The sequence below is a fragment of the Pongo pygmaeus genome, chromosome 1, assembly GCF_028885625.2.
Source record: "Pongo pygmaeus isolate AG05252 chromosome 1, NHGRI_mPonPyg2-v2.0_pri, whole genome shotgun sequence".
Taxonomy (NCBI): Eukaryota; Metazoa; Chordata; class Mammalia; order Primates; family Hominidae; genus Pongo; species Pongo pygmaeus.
The window spans coordinates 184,202,093-184,219,884 of NC_072373.2; the positions used below are offsets into that span (position 1 = coordinate 184,202,093).

The following is a 17,792-nucleotide window of genomic DNA, read 5'->3' on the forward strand; positions in this document are numbered from 1 at the left end:
CTCACACCTGTAATCTTAGCACTTTGGGAGGCTGAGGCAGGTGGATCACTTGAACCCAGGAGCTCAAGGCCAGCCTGGGCAACATGGCAAGACCTTGTCTCTACTAAAAATACAAAGAACTAGCTGGGCATGGTGGCACACACCTGTAGTCCCAGATACTTGGGAGACTAAGGTAGGAGGATCACCTGAGTCTGGGAAGTCGAGGCTGCAGTGAGCCAAGATCGCAACACTACTCCAGCCTGGGCAACAGGAGAGAGACCCTGTCTCAAAAAACTAACAAATAAAAAAAGATCTGTATAACAGAATAGATTCTCTGGAGAAAAAGCAATGAATAAATTAAGATTTACCCAATAAATTATTCTCTAGCAATTGGTTAGCTATTTGGAAAAAGTTAAGTTAGAGCCTCACTTTACAGTATACTCTAATGACTTCTGTATAAACAATAAATTGTGGCCGGGCACAGTGGCTCACGCCTATAATGCCAGCACTTTGAGAGGCCAACGCGGGTGGATCATGAGGTCAGGAGTTCAAGACCAGCCTGGCCAACATGGTGAAACCCTGTCTCTACTGAAAATACAAAAATTAGCTGGGCATGATGGCACGTGCCTTTAGTTCCAGCTACTCAAGAGGCTGAGGCAGGAGAATTGCTTGAACCCAGGAGGCAGAGGTTGCAGTGAGCCGAGATCATACCACTGCACTCCAGCCTGGGCAACAGAGCAAGACTCCGACTCAAAAAAAAAAAAAAAAGGAATTAGTTGTAAAAAGTAAAAGCACAAGAGTCGGGTACAGTGGCTCACATCTATAATCCCAGCTATTCCAGGGGCTGAAGTGAGAGGAATAGCTTGAGCCTAGGAGTTGGAGGCTGTGATCATGCCACTACACTCCAGCCTGGTGGACAGTGCAAAACCACATCTCTTAAAAAAAAAAAAGAAAAGGCTGGGCGCGGTAGCTCACACCTGTAATCCCAGCACTTTGGGAGGCCAAGGTGGGCGGATTGCTTGAGCTTACAAGTTTGAGATCAACCTGGGCAACATGGAGAAACCCTGTCTCTACAAAAAATAGAAAAATTATCCTGGTGTGGTGGTGTGCACCTGTAGTCCCAGCTACTCAGGAGGCTGAGGTGGGAGGGAGCCCAGGAGACAGAAGTTGCACTGAGCCGAGATCACACCATCGCACTCCAGCCTGGGCAATAGAGCCAGACCTTGTCTTAAAACAAAAACAACAAAAAATCAGTTTCAACACCAAAGAATAGAAAAAAATAATTTAAAAAAGAATAAAACCAACAGGCCAGGTGTAGTGGCTCACACCTGTAATCCCAGCACTTTGGGAGGCCGAGGTGGGCAGATACTTGAGGTCAGGAGTTGAGACCAGCCTGGCCAACATGGCGAAACCCCATCTCTACTAAAAGTACAAAACTTAGGCTGAGCGCAGTGGCTCATACCTGTAATCCCAGTACTTTGGGAGGCCAAGGTGGGCAGATCACTTGAGGGTCAGGAGTTGAGACCAGCCTGGCGCATATGGTGAAACCCTGTCTCTACTGAAAATCAGGCATGGTGGTGCATGCCTGTAATCCCAGCTACTCTGGGATTACTACTTGGGAGGCTGAGGCAGAATTGCTTGAACACAGGAGGCAGAGGTTAAAATGAGCCAAGATGGCACCACTGCACTCCAGCCTCGGTGACATAGTGAGACTCTGACTCAAAAAAAAAAAAACAAAAAAACAAAAACAAAATAAAAAATTAGCCGGGCATGGTGGCGCACACCTGTGATTCAAACTCCTTGGGAGGCTGAGGCATGAGAATCACTTGAACCCAAGAGGCAGAGATTGCAGTGAGACTAGATCACTCCATTGCACTCCAGCCTGGGTGACAGAGTGAGACTCTGTCTCCAAAAATAATAAAACCATTAAACAAAAAAAAGTAAAAGCACAAATCAGGCCGGGTGTGATGGCTCATGCCTACAATCCCAGAAAAACTTTGGGATGCCAAGTTGATCAGATTGCTTGAGCCCAGGAGTTCAAGAACAGCTTGGGCAACATGACGACACCTTGTCTCTACAAAAAGTACAAAAGTTAGCTGGGGGTGCTGGCGTGCGCCTCTAGTCCCAGCTATTCAGGAGGCTGAGGCAGGAGTATCAATTGAGCATCAGGGGTCAAGGCTGCAGTGAGCAATGATGAAGACACTGCACTCCAGTGTCATAACCCTGTCTCAAAAAAAAAAGAGCACAAAACAACTAAAAAAATAATAAAAGTGACCATCCTAATCACTCTCTCTCAGGATGGAGAGAGTACTAATTTTTTTTTTTTTTGAGACGAAGTCTCACTCTGTCGCCAGGCTGGAGTGCAGTGGTGCGATCTCAGCTCACTGCAACCTCTGCCTCCCGGGTTCAAGTGATTCTCCTGCCTCAGCCTCCCGAGTAGCTGGGACTACAAGCGCATGCCACCATGCCCAGCTAATTTTTGCATTTTTAGTAGAGACGAAGTTTCACCATGTTGGCCAGGATGGTCTCCATCTCTTGACCTCGTGATCCACCCGCCTCGGCCTCCCAAAGTGCTGAGATTATAGGCGTGAGCCACCGTGCCCAGCCGAGAGTGCTAATTATTAAATGCACAGAACCAAGAAAGAAAATACAGACATATTTAACCACACAAAATGCTAACACTATCTTCAGGACTTTGTATTGATTAAATTAAAAATATAAAAATGCCAACACCATAACCAAATTTTAAAAGGTAAATACACTGAGAAAGAACATTTGCAACAATATTTGCAAAACAAAGGGACACAAAATAAAAAGACAAATATCCCAGTAAAATAAAATGAGTAAGGATTTGGACACATCACGAAATACACAAAAATTCCCAGTAAAGTGAAAAATGTTAAGTCTCATGATAAAACTGAGAAAGTAAAATCCCTGTTTCACCTCTTAGTTTAGTAAAGTCTTGTTTTGATTTGGTTTTCATTGCAAAGGTAATGCCTAGGTTTGGCTATGGGTGGGTGAAATTTGCATTTTAATATGCTATTGAAGGGAACAGAAATTGTTTTAACTTTCTTGGTAGGCAATCTGGTAATATTTGTTCAGACTTTAAAATATCTAGGCTGGCTGGATGTGGTGGCTCTTACCTGTAATTCCAGACTTTAGAACACCAAGGCAAGAGGATCACTTGAGCCCATGAATTCGAGACTAGTCTGGGCAACACAGGGAGACCCCATCTCTACAATAATTTTTTTTTTTTTTTTTGAGACAGAGTCTCTCTCTGTCGCCCAGGCTGGAATGCAGTGTTATGATCTTGGCCCAAGTAGCTGAGATTACAGGCACCCATCAGCCCGGCTACTTTTTGTATTTTTAGTAGAGACAAGGTTTCACCACATTGGCCAGGCTGGTCTCGAACTTCTGACCTCAAGTGATCCACCTGCCTTGGCCTCCCAAAGTGCTGGGATTATAGGTATAAGCCACTGTGGCTGGCCCGCAATAATTTTTAAAAATTAGTTGGGCATGTTGGCATGTACCTCCCAGCTAATTGGTAAGCTAAGGTGGGAGGATCACTTGAGCCCAGGAGGTTGAGGCTGCAGTGAACTATAATAGCACCACTGCACTCCAGCCTGGCTGACAGAGACCCTCTGCTCCCCAGAAAATTTAGGCTGGGCATGGTGGCTCACACCTGTAATCCCAGCACTTTGAGAGGCCGAGGCAGGTGGATCACCTGAGGTCAGGAGTTCAAGACCAGCCTGGCCAATATGGTGAAACCCCGTCTCTACTAAAAATACAAAAATTAGCCGGGTGTGGTGGCGCATGCCTGTAGTCCCAGCTACTCAAGAGGCTGAGGCAGGAGAATCACTTGAGCCTGGGAGGTGGAGGTTGCAGTGAGCCAAGATTGCGCCATTGCACTCCAGCCCGGGCGACAGAGCAAGACCCCATCTCAAAAAAAAAAAAAAAAAAAAAAGACCAGCTGGGGCAACACAGTGAGACCTTATCTCTACAGAAAAAGTTTAAAAATTAGCTGTGCATAGTGGCATGCGTCTATAGTCCCTACTACTTGGGAGGCTGAGGCAGGAAGATTGCATGAGCCCCAGGGTTCAAGGCTACAGTGAGCTATGATCTCACCACTGCACTGCAGCCCTGGGTGATGGGGCAAGACCCTGTCTCTTAAAAAAATAATTTGGCTATAAGTTCTACTCCTTAGAATTTATAGTATATAAAAATTGAGATACTCATGAAGATTTATTTCAGATGTTTATTACAGAAGAGTTTAATATAAAAAAGCTAGTAACAGGGTCAGGCACTGTGGCTCACACCTGTAATCCAAGCACTTTGGGAGGCCAAGGCAGGCGGATCACTTGAGGTCAGCAGTTCAAGACCAGCCTGGCCAACATGGCGAAACCCCATCTCTACCAAAAATACAAAATTTAGTTGGGTGTGGTGGCACGTGCCTGTAATCCCAGCTACTCGGGAGGCTGAGGCAGGAGAATAGCTTGAACCTGGGAGATGGAGGTTGCAGTGAGCCGAGATTGTGCCATTGTACTCCAGCCTGGGCAACAGAGCAGGAATGTCTTAAAAAAAAAAAAAAAAAAAACTAGAAACATGGTGGCTCACGCCTGTAATCCCAACACTTTGGGAGGCCAAGGCAGGCGGATCACCTGAGTTCAGGAGTTTGAGACCAGCTTGGCCAACATGGCGAAACCCCGTCTACTAAAAAATACCAAAAAATTAGCTGGACATGGTGTTGTGTGCCTGTAGTCTCAGCTACTTGGAAGGCTGAGGCACAAGAATTGCTTGAACCCGGGAGGCAGAGGTTTCAGTGAGCTAATATTGTACCACTGCACTCCAGCCCAGGCCAGGGCGACAGAGAAACTCTGTCTCAAAAAAAAAAAAAAAAAAAGCTAGAAACAATGGAAATATTCAATACAGCAAGTATTATTACATATGGTACACATTTTCAAAATAAAGTATTCTAAAAATATTTGAATACATGGTATGTTTTAAAAGCCCAGCATTTGAAACTGTTCAGAATTGTCTCAATGTTGTAAAAACAAATATATATAGGTACTCTCATATACGTAAATACTCCAGAGTTAGTTTACACTTTTTTTGAGATGGTCTCACTCCAGTTGCCCAGGCTGGAGTGCAGTGGCACGATCTTAGCTCACTGCAGCCTTAACCTCCCAGGCTCAGGCGATCCTCCCACCACAGCCTCCCAAGTAGCTGGATTACAGGCATGCACCACTATGCCCAGCTACATTTTTTCTATTTTTAGTAGAGATAGGGTTTTGTCACGTTGCCCAGGCTGGTCACAAACTCATGGACTCAAGCAATCTGCCCGCCTTGGCATCCCCAAGTGCTGCGATTACATGCATGAGTCACCGTGCCTCGTCCATGATTTTTCATTTGCTTCTCTATCCACACACAGTATTTCTGGTATCAGCAAAACAATGAACAAAATATAGTTTCTGAATATTGTTGGCTCTAACAAGTTAGCACAAGATGTTTAGCCCTCCCTAGTTTGTACAAATACTTCCTCTTCCCCTACCAGCCCACTGAGGATGGGCCAAGGATTGTGTTGTTGGGCAAATGTCACTTCACCTCATTGATCATGCCTCATTTCCCTCACCCTCACAGAAAACAAAGTAATAAATCACTTTGCATCATGATAGCATACGAGTCCATAAAATGAGTGGTCTGGACTAGATCTCAAGCATCTCTCAGCTTCGAATTTTAGCATAGACTCTTTTTTTTTTTGGAGACGGAGTCTTGCTCTGTCGCCCAGGCTGGCGTGCAGTGGCGCGATCTCAGCTCACTGCAAGCTCTGCCTCCCGGGTTCATGCCATTCTCCTGCCTCAGCCTCCCGAGTAGCCGGGACTACAGGCGCCCGCCACCTCACCCAGCGAATTTTTTGTATTTTAGTAGAGACGGGGTTTCACCGTGTTAGCTAGGATGGTCTCGATCTCCTGACCTTGTGATCCCCCTGCCTAGGCTTCCCAAAGTGCTGGGATTACAGGTGTGAGCCACCGCGCCCGGCCCATAGATTCTTCTTAAGAGTGGTGATAGAATAAAACTTCGTGATCTTTTGTCTGCTCGTACGTTAATTTGTGAGAAAGAAGCCACTGAGAGCTGTCATAACTTTACTCATTTAAATGTCACAAAAATGCTATGATGTCAGTATAGTGATCTTCCACTTTATAGATGATGAAACTAAGGCAGAAAGAGGTGAAATGACTTGCCTAAATTACAGTTAGTGAATGGCAGACCCAGATTCAAGTTGAAGCAGCCTGCTTCTGGAGTGCATGTTCCTGATCACTGTGTCATGCTGCTCACTGCAGTTGTGTCTGGGGTGTTCCAAATATTCTGTCTCCCATTGTCTTCATCAACCATTAACATGTCTGAAAAAGTCCGGTATTTACCTATCTAACCTACATTTCCCCTGTGCCTCTTATAGCCAGAAACAGCCACAACATCTTGGCTCACCATCTTTGTCCATATTTTAGGCCCAGATATTGTAATAACCATCTGACTAACTCACTTATAAAGCTGAAGCCTTGCTAAGGTTACCTGCAAGTGTTTTTCAAGACTGGGTGTGGGCCAGCAAATCTGTAGGAAAAGTGCTAGTGTGAGGTAGGACCAAAGGATACCTTCTTTGCCTTCACTCAAAGTTGAGCAGAGATTTGGTTGCCAGGTATTGTTTTTCCTGCTCTTAATGTCCTGCTGCTGATGAGCAAGGCCTTTCTGTGTTGCTGCTATGCAGTTATTTCAAGCAGGAAGTCATTCCTAATTATTACCACAGTAAGTGGAGTCTGGGGAAATAGCTAAGGCAACAGGAATGACACTTTTGCTTGAGGACAGCAGAGGCCTAGTTCCTTCTAAGAACCTCAAATAGGAACCGAGGGTCACTCCAGTATGGAGGAATGCATGGAGGCAGGGTAAGGATCAAAGAAATGTTTTAGTCTTGGGGAACCTCAGGCCCCAACAGCCTTGGCTTTAGTCTGAATGAGTACCATGCTTAACAGGCTCTGCCTCCATTTCATATCCCATCCAGGCTAATAGCAGTGGCAGCAGTAACATTTTTTATATCTTACAGTTTACAAAGTGCTTTAATTTGTACTACTTCATTTTGATCTTCACAACAATCCTGTGAAGCAGGTTATCCACATTTTGCACATGAGGGAAGAGGTTCAGAGAAGTCCAGAGTATAGTGAAAGAGCTGGGACCTGACTTTCTACTGCCCCTGAGATGACTTAGGGATCATCTTAAATTAGAAACTTTGGGGTCTGGTACCTGTCTTTGTCTTGGTGTGCCCTTCTGGATCAGCAGTAATTCCTAACCTCTGATATACATCAGAAACATCTGGGATGGTTCAAACAATAAAGATGTCTTGACCTTACCTCAGATGTAACATAGAATCACCAAGTGTCTCGTACATGAATTTTGGGGAAGAAAAGCTCCACAGGGAATTCTGATGTGCATCAAAGGCTGAGAATCACTTGCATTCAGAGTTGTATTAAACACATCAGAATAGTCTGATGAATCGCTTCTTGGCCTTTTGGCTAAGATCAAGTGCAGAATAGTCTGATGAGATTTCCTATCCATCAAAATAAATAACTGTTGCCTTGGAAGAAACAAATCAAGATATGGTTCCTACTTTCTAAGAATTTCTAATCTGGCTGGGATAAGACATGTACACAGGCAAAGGGACTCAACACCATGAGACAACATACCAGCCTCTTAGTCTTGAGTAGTCAGAGTGTCAGAGGAGTCCCAACAAGAATCTCAAATGACATGTTTCTAAGTCCTTTCAGGAAGTCTAATTCAGCAATGGAGACATTTCTGGTAGGTGTAGGAAAGGACATAGGCAGGTTCGGGTCCGTGGGGGTGACCAGTTTGGCTAGAGCAAAGCGTTCTCATAAGCAAGATGTGGGAAATAAAGCTTCTCAGGCAGAGGGTAGAAGGGCAGTAGGGAGACATCAGGGTTTTAAAGCAGTATGATGTAATTAGTGTTTTACAACACTACTTTGGGGACAGGGAGAGCAATCAGGAAGCTAGTGGTCAGGTGTGAGGTGATAAGGGGCTGGTGATGGTAAGAATCAGAAGTTGGAGGCCAGGCGTGGTGGCTTACGCCTGTAATCCCAGCACTTTGGGAGGCCAAGGCGGGTGGATCACGAGGTCAGGAGATCGAGACCATCCTGGCTAACACGGTGAAACCCCATCTCTACTAAAAATACAAAAAATTAGCCGGGCATGGTGGCGGGCGCCTGTAGTCCCAGCTACTCGGGAGCCTGAGGCAGGAGAATGGTGTGAACCCGGGAGGCAGAGCTTACAGTGAGCTGAGATCGCGCCACTAGACTCCAGCCTCGGCGACAGAGTGAGACTTCGTCTAAAAAAAAAAAAAGAAGTTGGGATAAGGGGCTAGGTGTGGTGACTCACGCCTGTAATCCCAGCACTTTGGGAGACCAAGGCAGACGGAACACTTGAGGTCTAGAGTTCAAGACCAGCCTGGTCAATATGGTGAAACATACAAAAATTAGCCAGGCATGGTGGCGGGCGCCTATAATCCCAGCTTCTCTGGAGGCTGAGGCACGAGAATCACTTGAACCTGGGAGGCAGAGGTTGCAGTGAGCTGAGATCATACCACTGCACTCCAGCCTGGGCTACAAAGCAAGACTCTATCTTAAAAAGAAAAAAAAAAAAAATTGGGATAAGGTTCTAGAAACAAACTTGGAAGAACTTACAGGGGTGAGTGTTTCAGTGGAGACACTATAATAAAAGCATGGTCTCTGGAACCACATTTCCTGGGTTCAAATAATCCAACCACTTACCTGTGTGGCCACAGGTGATAACCTCTTTGTGCCTCGGTTTTACCTGTAAAATAGGGCTAATAATAATACATACCTCAGAGATGTGAAGATTAAATGAATTTGTAGTGTTGCCTGACTCAGTAAATAGTTTGCTATTGGAAGAGAGGGAAATTTGGACAGTTTCATGGATATATCATGGCTGTCTGGCATGTTTTCTGCGTTTCAGAGTGTGACATGTTGGCGAGCCAAGTTTATGGAGGCCTTTTTTTCCCATGTTCTGCGTGGGACCATTGATGTGTCTTCTGACAGGCGTCTTTGTGATCAGCGGTTCTCGCCTCTTCTGCACAGCTCCCGCCATGTCCGACAGCTCACCATCTGTAACATGCTGCAGGGTGCAACCGAGCTGGTGGCTGAGCCCAACCGCAGGGTTCTGGAGACCCTGGCCAGCTCCCTGCACACTCTCAAGTTCCGCCACCTGCTGTTCTCTGATGTGGCTGCTCAGCAGTCACTTCGGCAGCTGTTGCATCAGCTCATTCACCATGGGGCTGTCAGTCAAGTGTCACTATACTCCTGGCCTGTGCCTGAGTCAGCCCTTTTCATCCTTATTCTCACCATGAGTGCTGGCTTCTGGCAACCAGGGCCTGGTGGCCCACCCTGCCGCCTCTGTGGAGAGGCCTCCCGAGGCCGGGCCCCATCCCGAGATGAAGGGTCCCTCTTATTGGGCTCACGTCGGCCCCGCCGGGATGCTGCTGAGCGATGTGCTGCAGCCCTGATGGCCAGCCGGCGTAAGAGTGAAGCCAAGCAGATGCCCAGAGCTGCACCTGCCGCTCGGGTAACACGCCGGAGCACACAGGAGAGCCTGACAGCAGGCGGAACAGACCTTAAGAGGGAGCTGCATCCCCCAGCCACCTCCCATGAGGCTCCTGGCACCAAGCGGTCACCTTCTGCTCCAGCAGCCACCTCCTCTGCCTCTTCTTCTACATCCTCATACAAACGGGCACCAGCTAGCTCAGCCCCACAGCCTAAGCCCCTAAAGCGTTTCAAGCGAGCTGCAGGGAAGAAGGGTGCTCGCACCCGTCAGGGGCCTGGTGCAGAGTCTGAAGACCTGTATGACTTTGTTTTTATTGTGGCTGGCGAGAAGGAGGATGGTGAAGAGATGGAGATTGGGGAAGTGGCTTGTGGAGCTTTGGATGGATCAGATCCCAGCTGCCTGGGGCTTCCAGCACTGGAAGCTTCACAAAGATTCCGCAGCATCTCCACCTTGGAGCTATTCACAGTTCCACTCTCCACAGAGGCAGCCCTGACACTATGCCACCTGCTGAGCTCCTGGGTGTCACTGGAGAGCCTCACACTCTCCTACAATGGTGAGCACCCTGGAGTGGCAGGGATTGGGCTTGGATTGCCTAGCAGCACTAGCTGTGTGCCTAATTCTAGGGAGGTGGGAGGGGCAAATTGGGGGTATGATCAGGAGGTTAGAGAGGAAGGCTTGTATGCCTCATAGCAGGGGTGACTGTCAGTGCTAGAAGAGAGGAACATAAAGTCTATACACTTGATTAGTTGTTGAAAGCAGGGGTTCCTGAGGGGCAGTGAGACGAGCCAGCTGGAATCTGAAGAATGAACACATTTTAGATATGGAAGGCAGTCCAAGGGCAGGTGGGAACAGTATAGTATATGCATGCCCAGGCAGGGCTAGAGTTTGACCTCACCACCTCACCAGTCATATCAGAGTAGCTGTCCAGACAAGGTGTGGGACACAATTTCTTATCAGACCAACAACCTGCAAAGCAGTCCTCAGTCCTCATTTCCCTCCTGCTTGTGACTAGCTAGCAAAACCTCAACTCTGGCTAAATCCAGCAATCTGCCTAGGTTGCTGAGCACTGCTAGAGACAAATCATACAACTATGCAAATCAGTGTTACTATACCCTCATGATCACTAACCTTATATGAACCTTCACTGTGCTTACAACATCAGCTCCCATTCCTACCACTTCCAAACTCTCCTTTTTCCCTTCTCAGGGATGACCTCACCTACTTCACAGAGAAAATAGAAGCCATCACACATGAGTTTCTTTAGCTTGCTAAGCAGCCTATAAACTCTCCATCTGCACTCATCCTTCTTTACCAGAATGGAAGAGACCACCATCCTTTCTAAGGCTAATTCTCCCACCTGTGCTCTAGATGCATAGAGCTTCACAACAAAGTATATAAAAATTATCAGTTTGAGAAACAAGCATCCTACCTTCTTAGGGAAGCTTGTTTCTCACACTAATTTTTATATACTGCTTAGTATGTGTGGCATATTTTAAGTATTCTTTGATAATTTGATCTAACAATCCTAACAACCCTATGAGGGCAAGTGACTTCCTCAGGATAACCTAGCAATTATAGAGCTAGGATTCAGAACCCAGGCAACCAGACTGCAGATCCATGCTTTCAAACAACTATGCTACTCTCCTTCCCACTGTCTCTATCCTATCAGCATTTTAACAGGTCTCCACCAAAAACTGCCACCACTACCTCCCTCTATGCCATATTAATAAACTGTTCTATTATCTCCTATTCTTCACAACCTTAGTTATCTGTACTGTTTCCACTTCTCTTACTCACAGCCCCTTCCAGCCTCTTATACCCCTACCACTGCACTGGCAAGGACCTATGTCATCAGGGTCCTCCTTGTTACTAGATCCAATGTATACTTTTCAGTAACTCTTCTTGGCAGGATTTACTGCTGTTCATTAAATTTTTTTTCACTACCTTAAAAAATGTTTTCTTGGCTGGGCGCGTTGGCTCACACCTGTAATCCCAGCACTTTGGGAGGTCAAGGTGGGTGGATCACAAGGTCAGGAGTTCAAGACCAGCCTGGCCAAGATGGTGAAACCCCATCTCTACTAAAAATACAAAAATTAGCCAGGTGTGGTGGTGGGTGCCTGTAATCCCAGCTACTCAGTGACTGGAGATCGTGCCACTGCCCTACTGCACTTTAACCTGGGCAACAGAGTGAGACTCCATCTCAAAAAAAAAAAAAAGTTTTCTCCTCCTGTTTATTCAGAGTTCCTCAGAGCTTTCCCACTTTATGCACCCTTCTTGGACAACTTCATCCATTCCTGTGGTTTCAAAGGCCAACTATGCTAAAGACTCCCCATTATGTGACATTACTCCAGATCTTTCTCTTGAACTTCCAGACCCATTTATCCAGCTAATAGACATGACAACTTCATAACCCACAATACCCCTCCCAAGTCATTACATCCAACTTGAATGCACCTTCACACTATACCAATCCTTCTGTTCTCAGTGAGATCAGTTTACTCACTTGCCCAAAGAAACCTGTATTGTCTTACTCCACACATTTGCTCATGAGGTCATATCTTTCTGTTTTCTTTTTTGAGAAAGCCTTGCTGTCACCCAGGCTGGAGTGCAGTGGTGCAATCTCAGCTCACTGGAACCTCTACCTTCTGGGTTCAAGTGATTCTCGTGCCTCAGCCTCCCAAGCACCTGGAATTACAGGCATGCACCATCACACCGGGCTAGTTTTTTATATTTTTAGTAAGGACAGGGTTTCCCCATATAGGCCAGGCTGGTCTCGAACTCTTGGCCTCAAGTGATCCACCAACCTCGGCCTCCTACAGTGCTGAGATTATAGTCATGAGCCACTACGCCCAGCCCTATCTTTACAATTTGTTAAATACATTTATTTTCTCTATCTTCACATCCTTAATTCAAGCTACCATTACCCCCTACCTGAACTAATTTCAGTAGTTCCTCCGGACTCCTTACTCTTGCCATACAAATCCATTATCTGCACTGCAGCCCAAGCATCCTTTGAAAAATGCAGTCTTGATTCTTTCAAAAATCAGTCAGAAATGACCCTGTCATTCATTTATGCAAACACCTTTCAATGGCTTAATTTTACTTAGGGGTCATTCATATTCTTACTCCTGGTTACCTCTATATTTGTATCTTTTTTTTTTTTTTTTTTTTTTTTTTTTTTTTTGACAGGGAGTCTCTCTTGTCACCCAGGCTGGAGTGCAATGGTGCAATCTTGGCCCACTGCAACCTCTGCCTCTCAGGTCCAAGCAATTCTACTGCCTCAGTAGCTGGGATTACAGGCACACGCCACCATGCCCAGCTAATTTTTGTATTTTTAGTAGAGACGGGGTTTTACTATGTTGGCCAGGCTGGTCTTGGGCTCCCGACCTCAGGTGATCTGCCCACCTCAGCCTCCCAAAGTGCTGGGATTATATAGGTGTGAGCCACCACACCTGGCCTATAGTTGTATCTTGAATACTTCCCCGCTTCACACTCTCACACCAGCCATTACGAAATTTTTTTGTTCTCCTTCAGGCCTCTACATGTGCCAAGTTGCCTCTGCCACAATCATTCTTCCTAAATTTTAGCCTGTCCCCTTTATGTTCTTTAGGACTTAGCTGGAGTGCCTTTACTGATGTAAGCTGGACTAGGTACTCATCCTTTGTAATTCCATAGTACTTTATTCCCCCAGTTCCCATCACATTATCAAGCTATGTAAGAAAAAAAAGCAATGTGCTGCTCACTAGTGTCTAGCAAAAAACTTGATATTTAGTAGTCACTGGGTAGTTTAGTTGAATGAATGGATGAACAGGAGCCTGCATAGTCCAAGGAATTATTTGCCTGTGGCATTAAGCAACTAACCTTCCTGGATCCTAGTCCATGCTGTGGGATTTGGTTATCTTTTTCTGCCCCATTCCCACCCATTGATTCTTTTAAGTATTCCCAGTTGGGTCACTGTCACTCTCCACAGTTTTTAGGTGCTCCCTATTGCCTATAGGTTAAACCATCCCTTTGCCTTTCCATAATGTGGCCTCCAATGCCCTGCCCTCTAGAGCTGTTTCCTGAGCCTCATGTAGCCAAACAAGCAAGCGTCCCATTCATGCCTTGCACTCTCCTAGCTGTGATTTTTTTTTTTTTTTTTTTTTTTTTTGAGACAGAGTCTTGCTTTGTCACCTAAGCCGGAGTGCAGTGGCGTGATCTCGGCTCACTGCAACCTCCATTTCCTGGGTTCAAGTGATTCTCCTGCCTCAGCCTCCCGAGTAGCTGGGACTACAGGCATGTGCCACCAAGCCCAGCTAATTTCTGTATTTTCAGTAGAGACAGGGTTTCACCATGTTGGCCAGGCTGGTCTGGAACTCCTGGCCTCAAGTGATCTGCCCACCTTGGCCTCCCAAAGTGCTGGGATTACAGGCGTGAGCCACCGCTCCCAGCTAGCTGGGACTCTTGACTATGTCTTCTCCCTCTATCCAAAACTTCCTTCCTTCGAGGTCAGTTTCTTCAGAAAACTACTCAGAACCCAGAAATCCAGAGACCTGCTACTGTCTGTGCCTGTCATTCAGCTAGTAGCCACATGCTGCCTCACCATATTGTATCTTCTAAATTTTGTGACTCTGCCCTGACTGATGCTTCTTGTGGGCAGAACCCAAAACAGCAGACCTCAGTTTGCTGGTTACCTAAGGAAAAAGCAAGACATGGATGAGTAGTTAAGACAAATGGGTTTAAATAAGCTGAGCCAAAGCCCAAGAGATTTGCTAGTAACCAAAAGTATTTGGAGTTGTATTTGAATATATTACCCCTGCTGACACTCCCACATGGTTCTGACTTAATCTCTTTCTTGCCACAGGCCTGGGCTCTAACATCTTCCGCCTGCTAGACAGCCTGCGGGCCCTGTCAGGCCAGGCTGGATGTCGCCTCCGTGCCCTGCATCTCAGTGACCTGTTCTCACCACTGCCCATCCTGGAGCTGACACGTGCTATTGTGCGAGCACTGCCCCTGCTACGGGTCCTCTCTATTCGTGTTGACCACCCAAGCCAGCGGGACAACCCTGGTGTGCCAGGGAATGCAGGGCCCCCTAGCCACATAATAGGCGATGAGGAGATACCAGGTGAAGCACTGTGTGTGTGTGTTTGTGTGTGTGCGCACGCACGTGTATCCCCACACAAACGTGCAGATGCATTCGTATGGGGAAAGGGTAAGGACCTCCTCTATCACTCATTCCTGGCTTATCTGGAACCTATTCCCCCTTTAGAGCCTGCCACTAAGATACTCTTGAGCTAGACAGGGCCTAAACTACCATAAGACCAGCAGAGAGTGACCAAGGCAGCTTGGTCTCCAGAAAAGGAAAAGAACTGACCTTTAGACTGGATTAGTTCCCCTGCTGTATGTTCCCTTAGTTCTTGTATGTCTCCTATCCCACCACTCTGCATACTTTATTTGCTTGTGTCTGGGTAGCCTGTCTTCCTGGTCTAAAATTTCTACAAGGGCAAGGACTAAATCTCATATTTAGTGCTCAATTCCCAGAATCTAGCACAGTGCTGACATATGGTAGGCACTCAACGACAAGTGAATGAATAAATGATTTTTTAGATGAATCCCTTAAGAACAGGATAGGACCTGCTATGGGAGTGAGGTAGAGATGGCCAGCTGGAATCTTCTTTCCCCACCATATCCAGAAAACTGCCTGGAGCAGTTGGAGATGGGATTTCCACGGGGAGCCCAGCCAGCCCCACTGCTGTGCTCCGTTCTGAAGGCCTCGGGTTCTCTGCAGCAGCTGTCCCTGGATAGTGCCACCTTTGCCTCTCCCCAGGATTTTGGGCTTGTTTTGCAAACACTCAAAGGTAGGACCCAGCCAGAATGGTGAAGGGAGAGGAGTAGGTGGGGACCTAGCACTGTTCTCTAGGAAAGCTAAGGTCCATGGTCCATGGTCTCTGTCTCCTATCCAGAGTACAACCTAGCCCTGAAAAGACTGAGCTTCCATGACATGAATCTGGCTGACTGTCAGAGCGAGGTGCTCTTTTTGCTACAGAATCTGACTCTGCAAGGTAAGTTCCTTATTCAGAACCTGGACATTTCCTGGGTCTTCACTATGGTTCTGCCATTATCTGAGTGAGCAAATCGCTGTTCTTTCTTGGCCTTGTGTCCTCAGCTATAAAATGGATATAGAACCTGCATGATTTTCCTTCTAAAAGCTCCAACCTCAATTCCTCCTCTACTAAACATGAGAAATTGCTCTTTTAGAGTGCCTCACCCAAAAGTTGCTCTTACCTTTCAGAGGCGGACAAAATGGTGGTGGTGGGGCAAAATAAATGTACTGTGCCAGGCTCCCCTCATAGACTTCTCTGATCCCCACCCCTGCATAGAGGGTGGCCAGTGATAGGGAAAGAAGGAAGTGAATGGAGAATTGTCCATGCAGAGAATCTTCTTATAGGGAACATTTAGGTTCAGTCTTTGGTTTGGATTCTGATGTAGTTCCAGCCTTGCTTGGAGTCTAGACAAATTCCTTCCTCTTTTTGGGCCTCTATAATGTTAATACCCCTTGCTAGGGCCAACTGGGGTAGGAGGGGCAGCACCAGTCCTAATGCAGCCATCAGAATTTACTATAATTTTTCTTGACAGAGATTACCTTCTCCTTCTGCCGTCTGTTTGAGAAGCGCCCAGCCCAATTTCTGCCTGAGATGGTTGCTGCTATGAAGGGCAACTCCACACTGAAGGGCCTCCGGCTGCCAGGGAACCGCCTGGGTGGGGGCCAGACCCTGGGGAGGGAGAGGGGAAAGGAGCTAGGCCTTTGACCTAAAAACTCACTGGATAAAGGCAAAGACCTCTCCACTGGGAACGTGGGAGTTGGAATACAGATATTTCTGTGCTGGGGCTTCAGGAACCAGCAGGGCTGGTTCTACCAGCCATAGTTGGGTTGGGATACCCTTGTTCCCTGTTCTTGGGTGGAGGTGACAGGCGTTCTCCCCTTGTCTCCAGGGAATGCTGGCCTGCTGGCCTTGGCAGATGTTTTCTCAGAGGATTCATCCTCCTCTCTCTGTCAGCTGGACATCAGGTACATGAGGGGAGGGGCAAGACAAGGGATGGGGCTACAGAGATATAAACCAGGAATGCACTGCTTCCTGGATATCTAATCCATCTCACCCTACCAGTTCCAACTGCATCAAGCCAGATGGGCTTCTGGAGTTCGCCAAGCGGCTGGAGCGCTGGGGCCGTGGAGCCTTTGGTCACCTGCGCCTCTTCCAAAACTGGCTGGACCAGGATGCAGTCACAGCCAGGGAAGCCATCCGGCGGCTCCGGGCTACCTGCCATGTGGTTAGCGACTCATGGGACTCATCCCAGGCCTTCGCAGATTATGTTAGCACCATGTGATGGGGCCCGTACCTCACAGTCTCATGCTCGGTACCATCAGCTTGCAGGGGCTGAAGCATGGGCTGCCCAGAACCCCAACCACCAGTTCTATCTTTCTCTTTCTGTCACCTTTTTTCTCTTTTTTCCTTTTTCCCTTGCACTGAGGTCCTGGAGGCCTTGATGAGGCCCAGCAAAGAGGCATTCTCACAGCTGGGCTTATAGTCTTTGGGCCCCTTACTCAGTATCCTGGGAACCCTGGGCCAGGTTACAGTGGTCATTATAATTGCTGAAGAGATCCCCTCCCCTGCGTTCCTGCCTTCCCTCCTCAAGCAGGCACCCAGGCTTTAGAGAATAGGGGGCTTCTTCCCTGCTGGGCTTACCACACTGCTCTCAGGCCTCAAACCCTTTCATACCTTTATTCTTTTTTTTAACCAAAAAAGTTTTTCTTATAAAATAAATTTTGGGCAAACATCATGCAGCCCTTCTTGATGATTTTCTCCCAGAGAACAAAATTCAACAGGGCCCTGTGGAGCAAGGAGCCCCTTTTCCCTATCTCCTTCCTCTAAGAGCTACACCCAGACCAGCTGGTTATCAGCAGAGGCCCCGCTGCTCCTCATGAGAACGCTGGTGGAAGACGAAGGTGATGGCAGTGGAGGCAGCATCCCAGGCAGCCTGGAGTACCTCATCCCGGAGCCCCCACTTATCAGTGCAGTGGTTCCACTGAGCCAGGTCTGAAGTGCAGTCAGAACCATCAGGGGGTGGCCGGATCTGACGGCTGTTGACACAACGTCGGCAGTGCAACCTAGGGACAGAAGGCACATCTGAAGTCACTACAGATCCCATCTCCCTAC

General features: G+C 47.2%; 2 protein-coding genes across 5 annotated transcripts in view; one reads left to right on the top strand and one right to left on the bottom strand.

Moving 5' to 3' along the window:
• Positions 1-17,415, top strand: part of LRRC41 (leucine rich repeat containing 41) — a 25,684-nt gene extending 8,269 nt beyond the window's left edge. For both annotated transcript variants that reach the window (XM_063665118.1, XM_063665124.1), the window contains 7 exons: positions 9,013-10,150; positions 14,441-14,701; positions 15,270-15,434; positions 15,540-15,638; positions 16,213-16,335; positions 16,570-16,645; positions 16,743-17,415. In XM_063665118.1, the coding sequence (XP_063521188.1) occupies positions 9,013-10,150; positions 14,441-14,701; positions 15,270-15,434; positions 15,540-15,638; positions 16,213-16,335; positions 16,570-16,645; positions 16,743-16,962 (2,082 nt within the window). In that variant the 3' untranslated portion in view covers positions 16,963-17,415. The remainder of the gene's footprint in view (positions 1-9,012; positions 10,151-14,440; positions 14,702-15,269; positions 15,435-15,539; positions 15,639-16,212; positions 16,336-16,569; positions 16,646-16,742) is intronic.
• The window catches only part of RAD54L (RAD54 like), a 30,737-nt gene continuing 30,287 nt past the window's right edge, over positions 17,343-17,792 (bottom strand). For all 3 annotated transcript variants that reach the window (XM_054489477.2, XM_063665127.1, XM_054489486.2), the window contains one exon: positions 17,343-17,743. In XM_054489477.2, the coding sequence (XP_054345452.1) occupies positions 17,533-17,743 (211 nt within the window). In that variant the 3' untranslated portion in view covers positions 17,343-17,532. The remainder of the gene's footprint in view (positions 17,744-17,792) is intronic.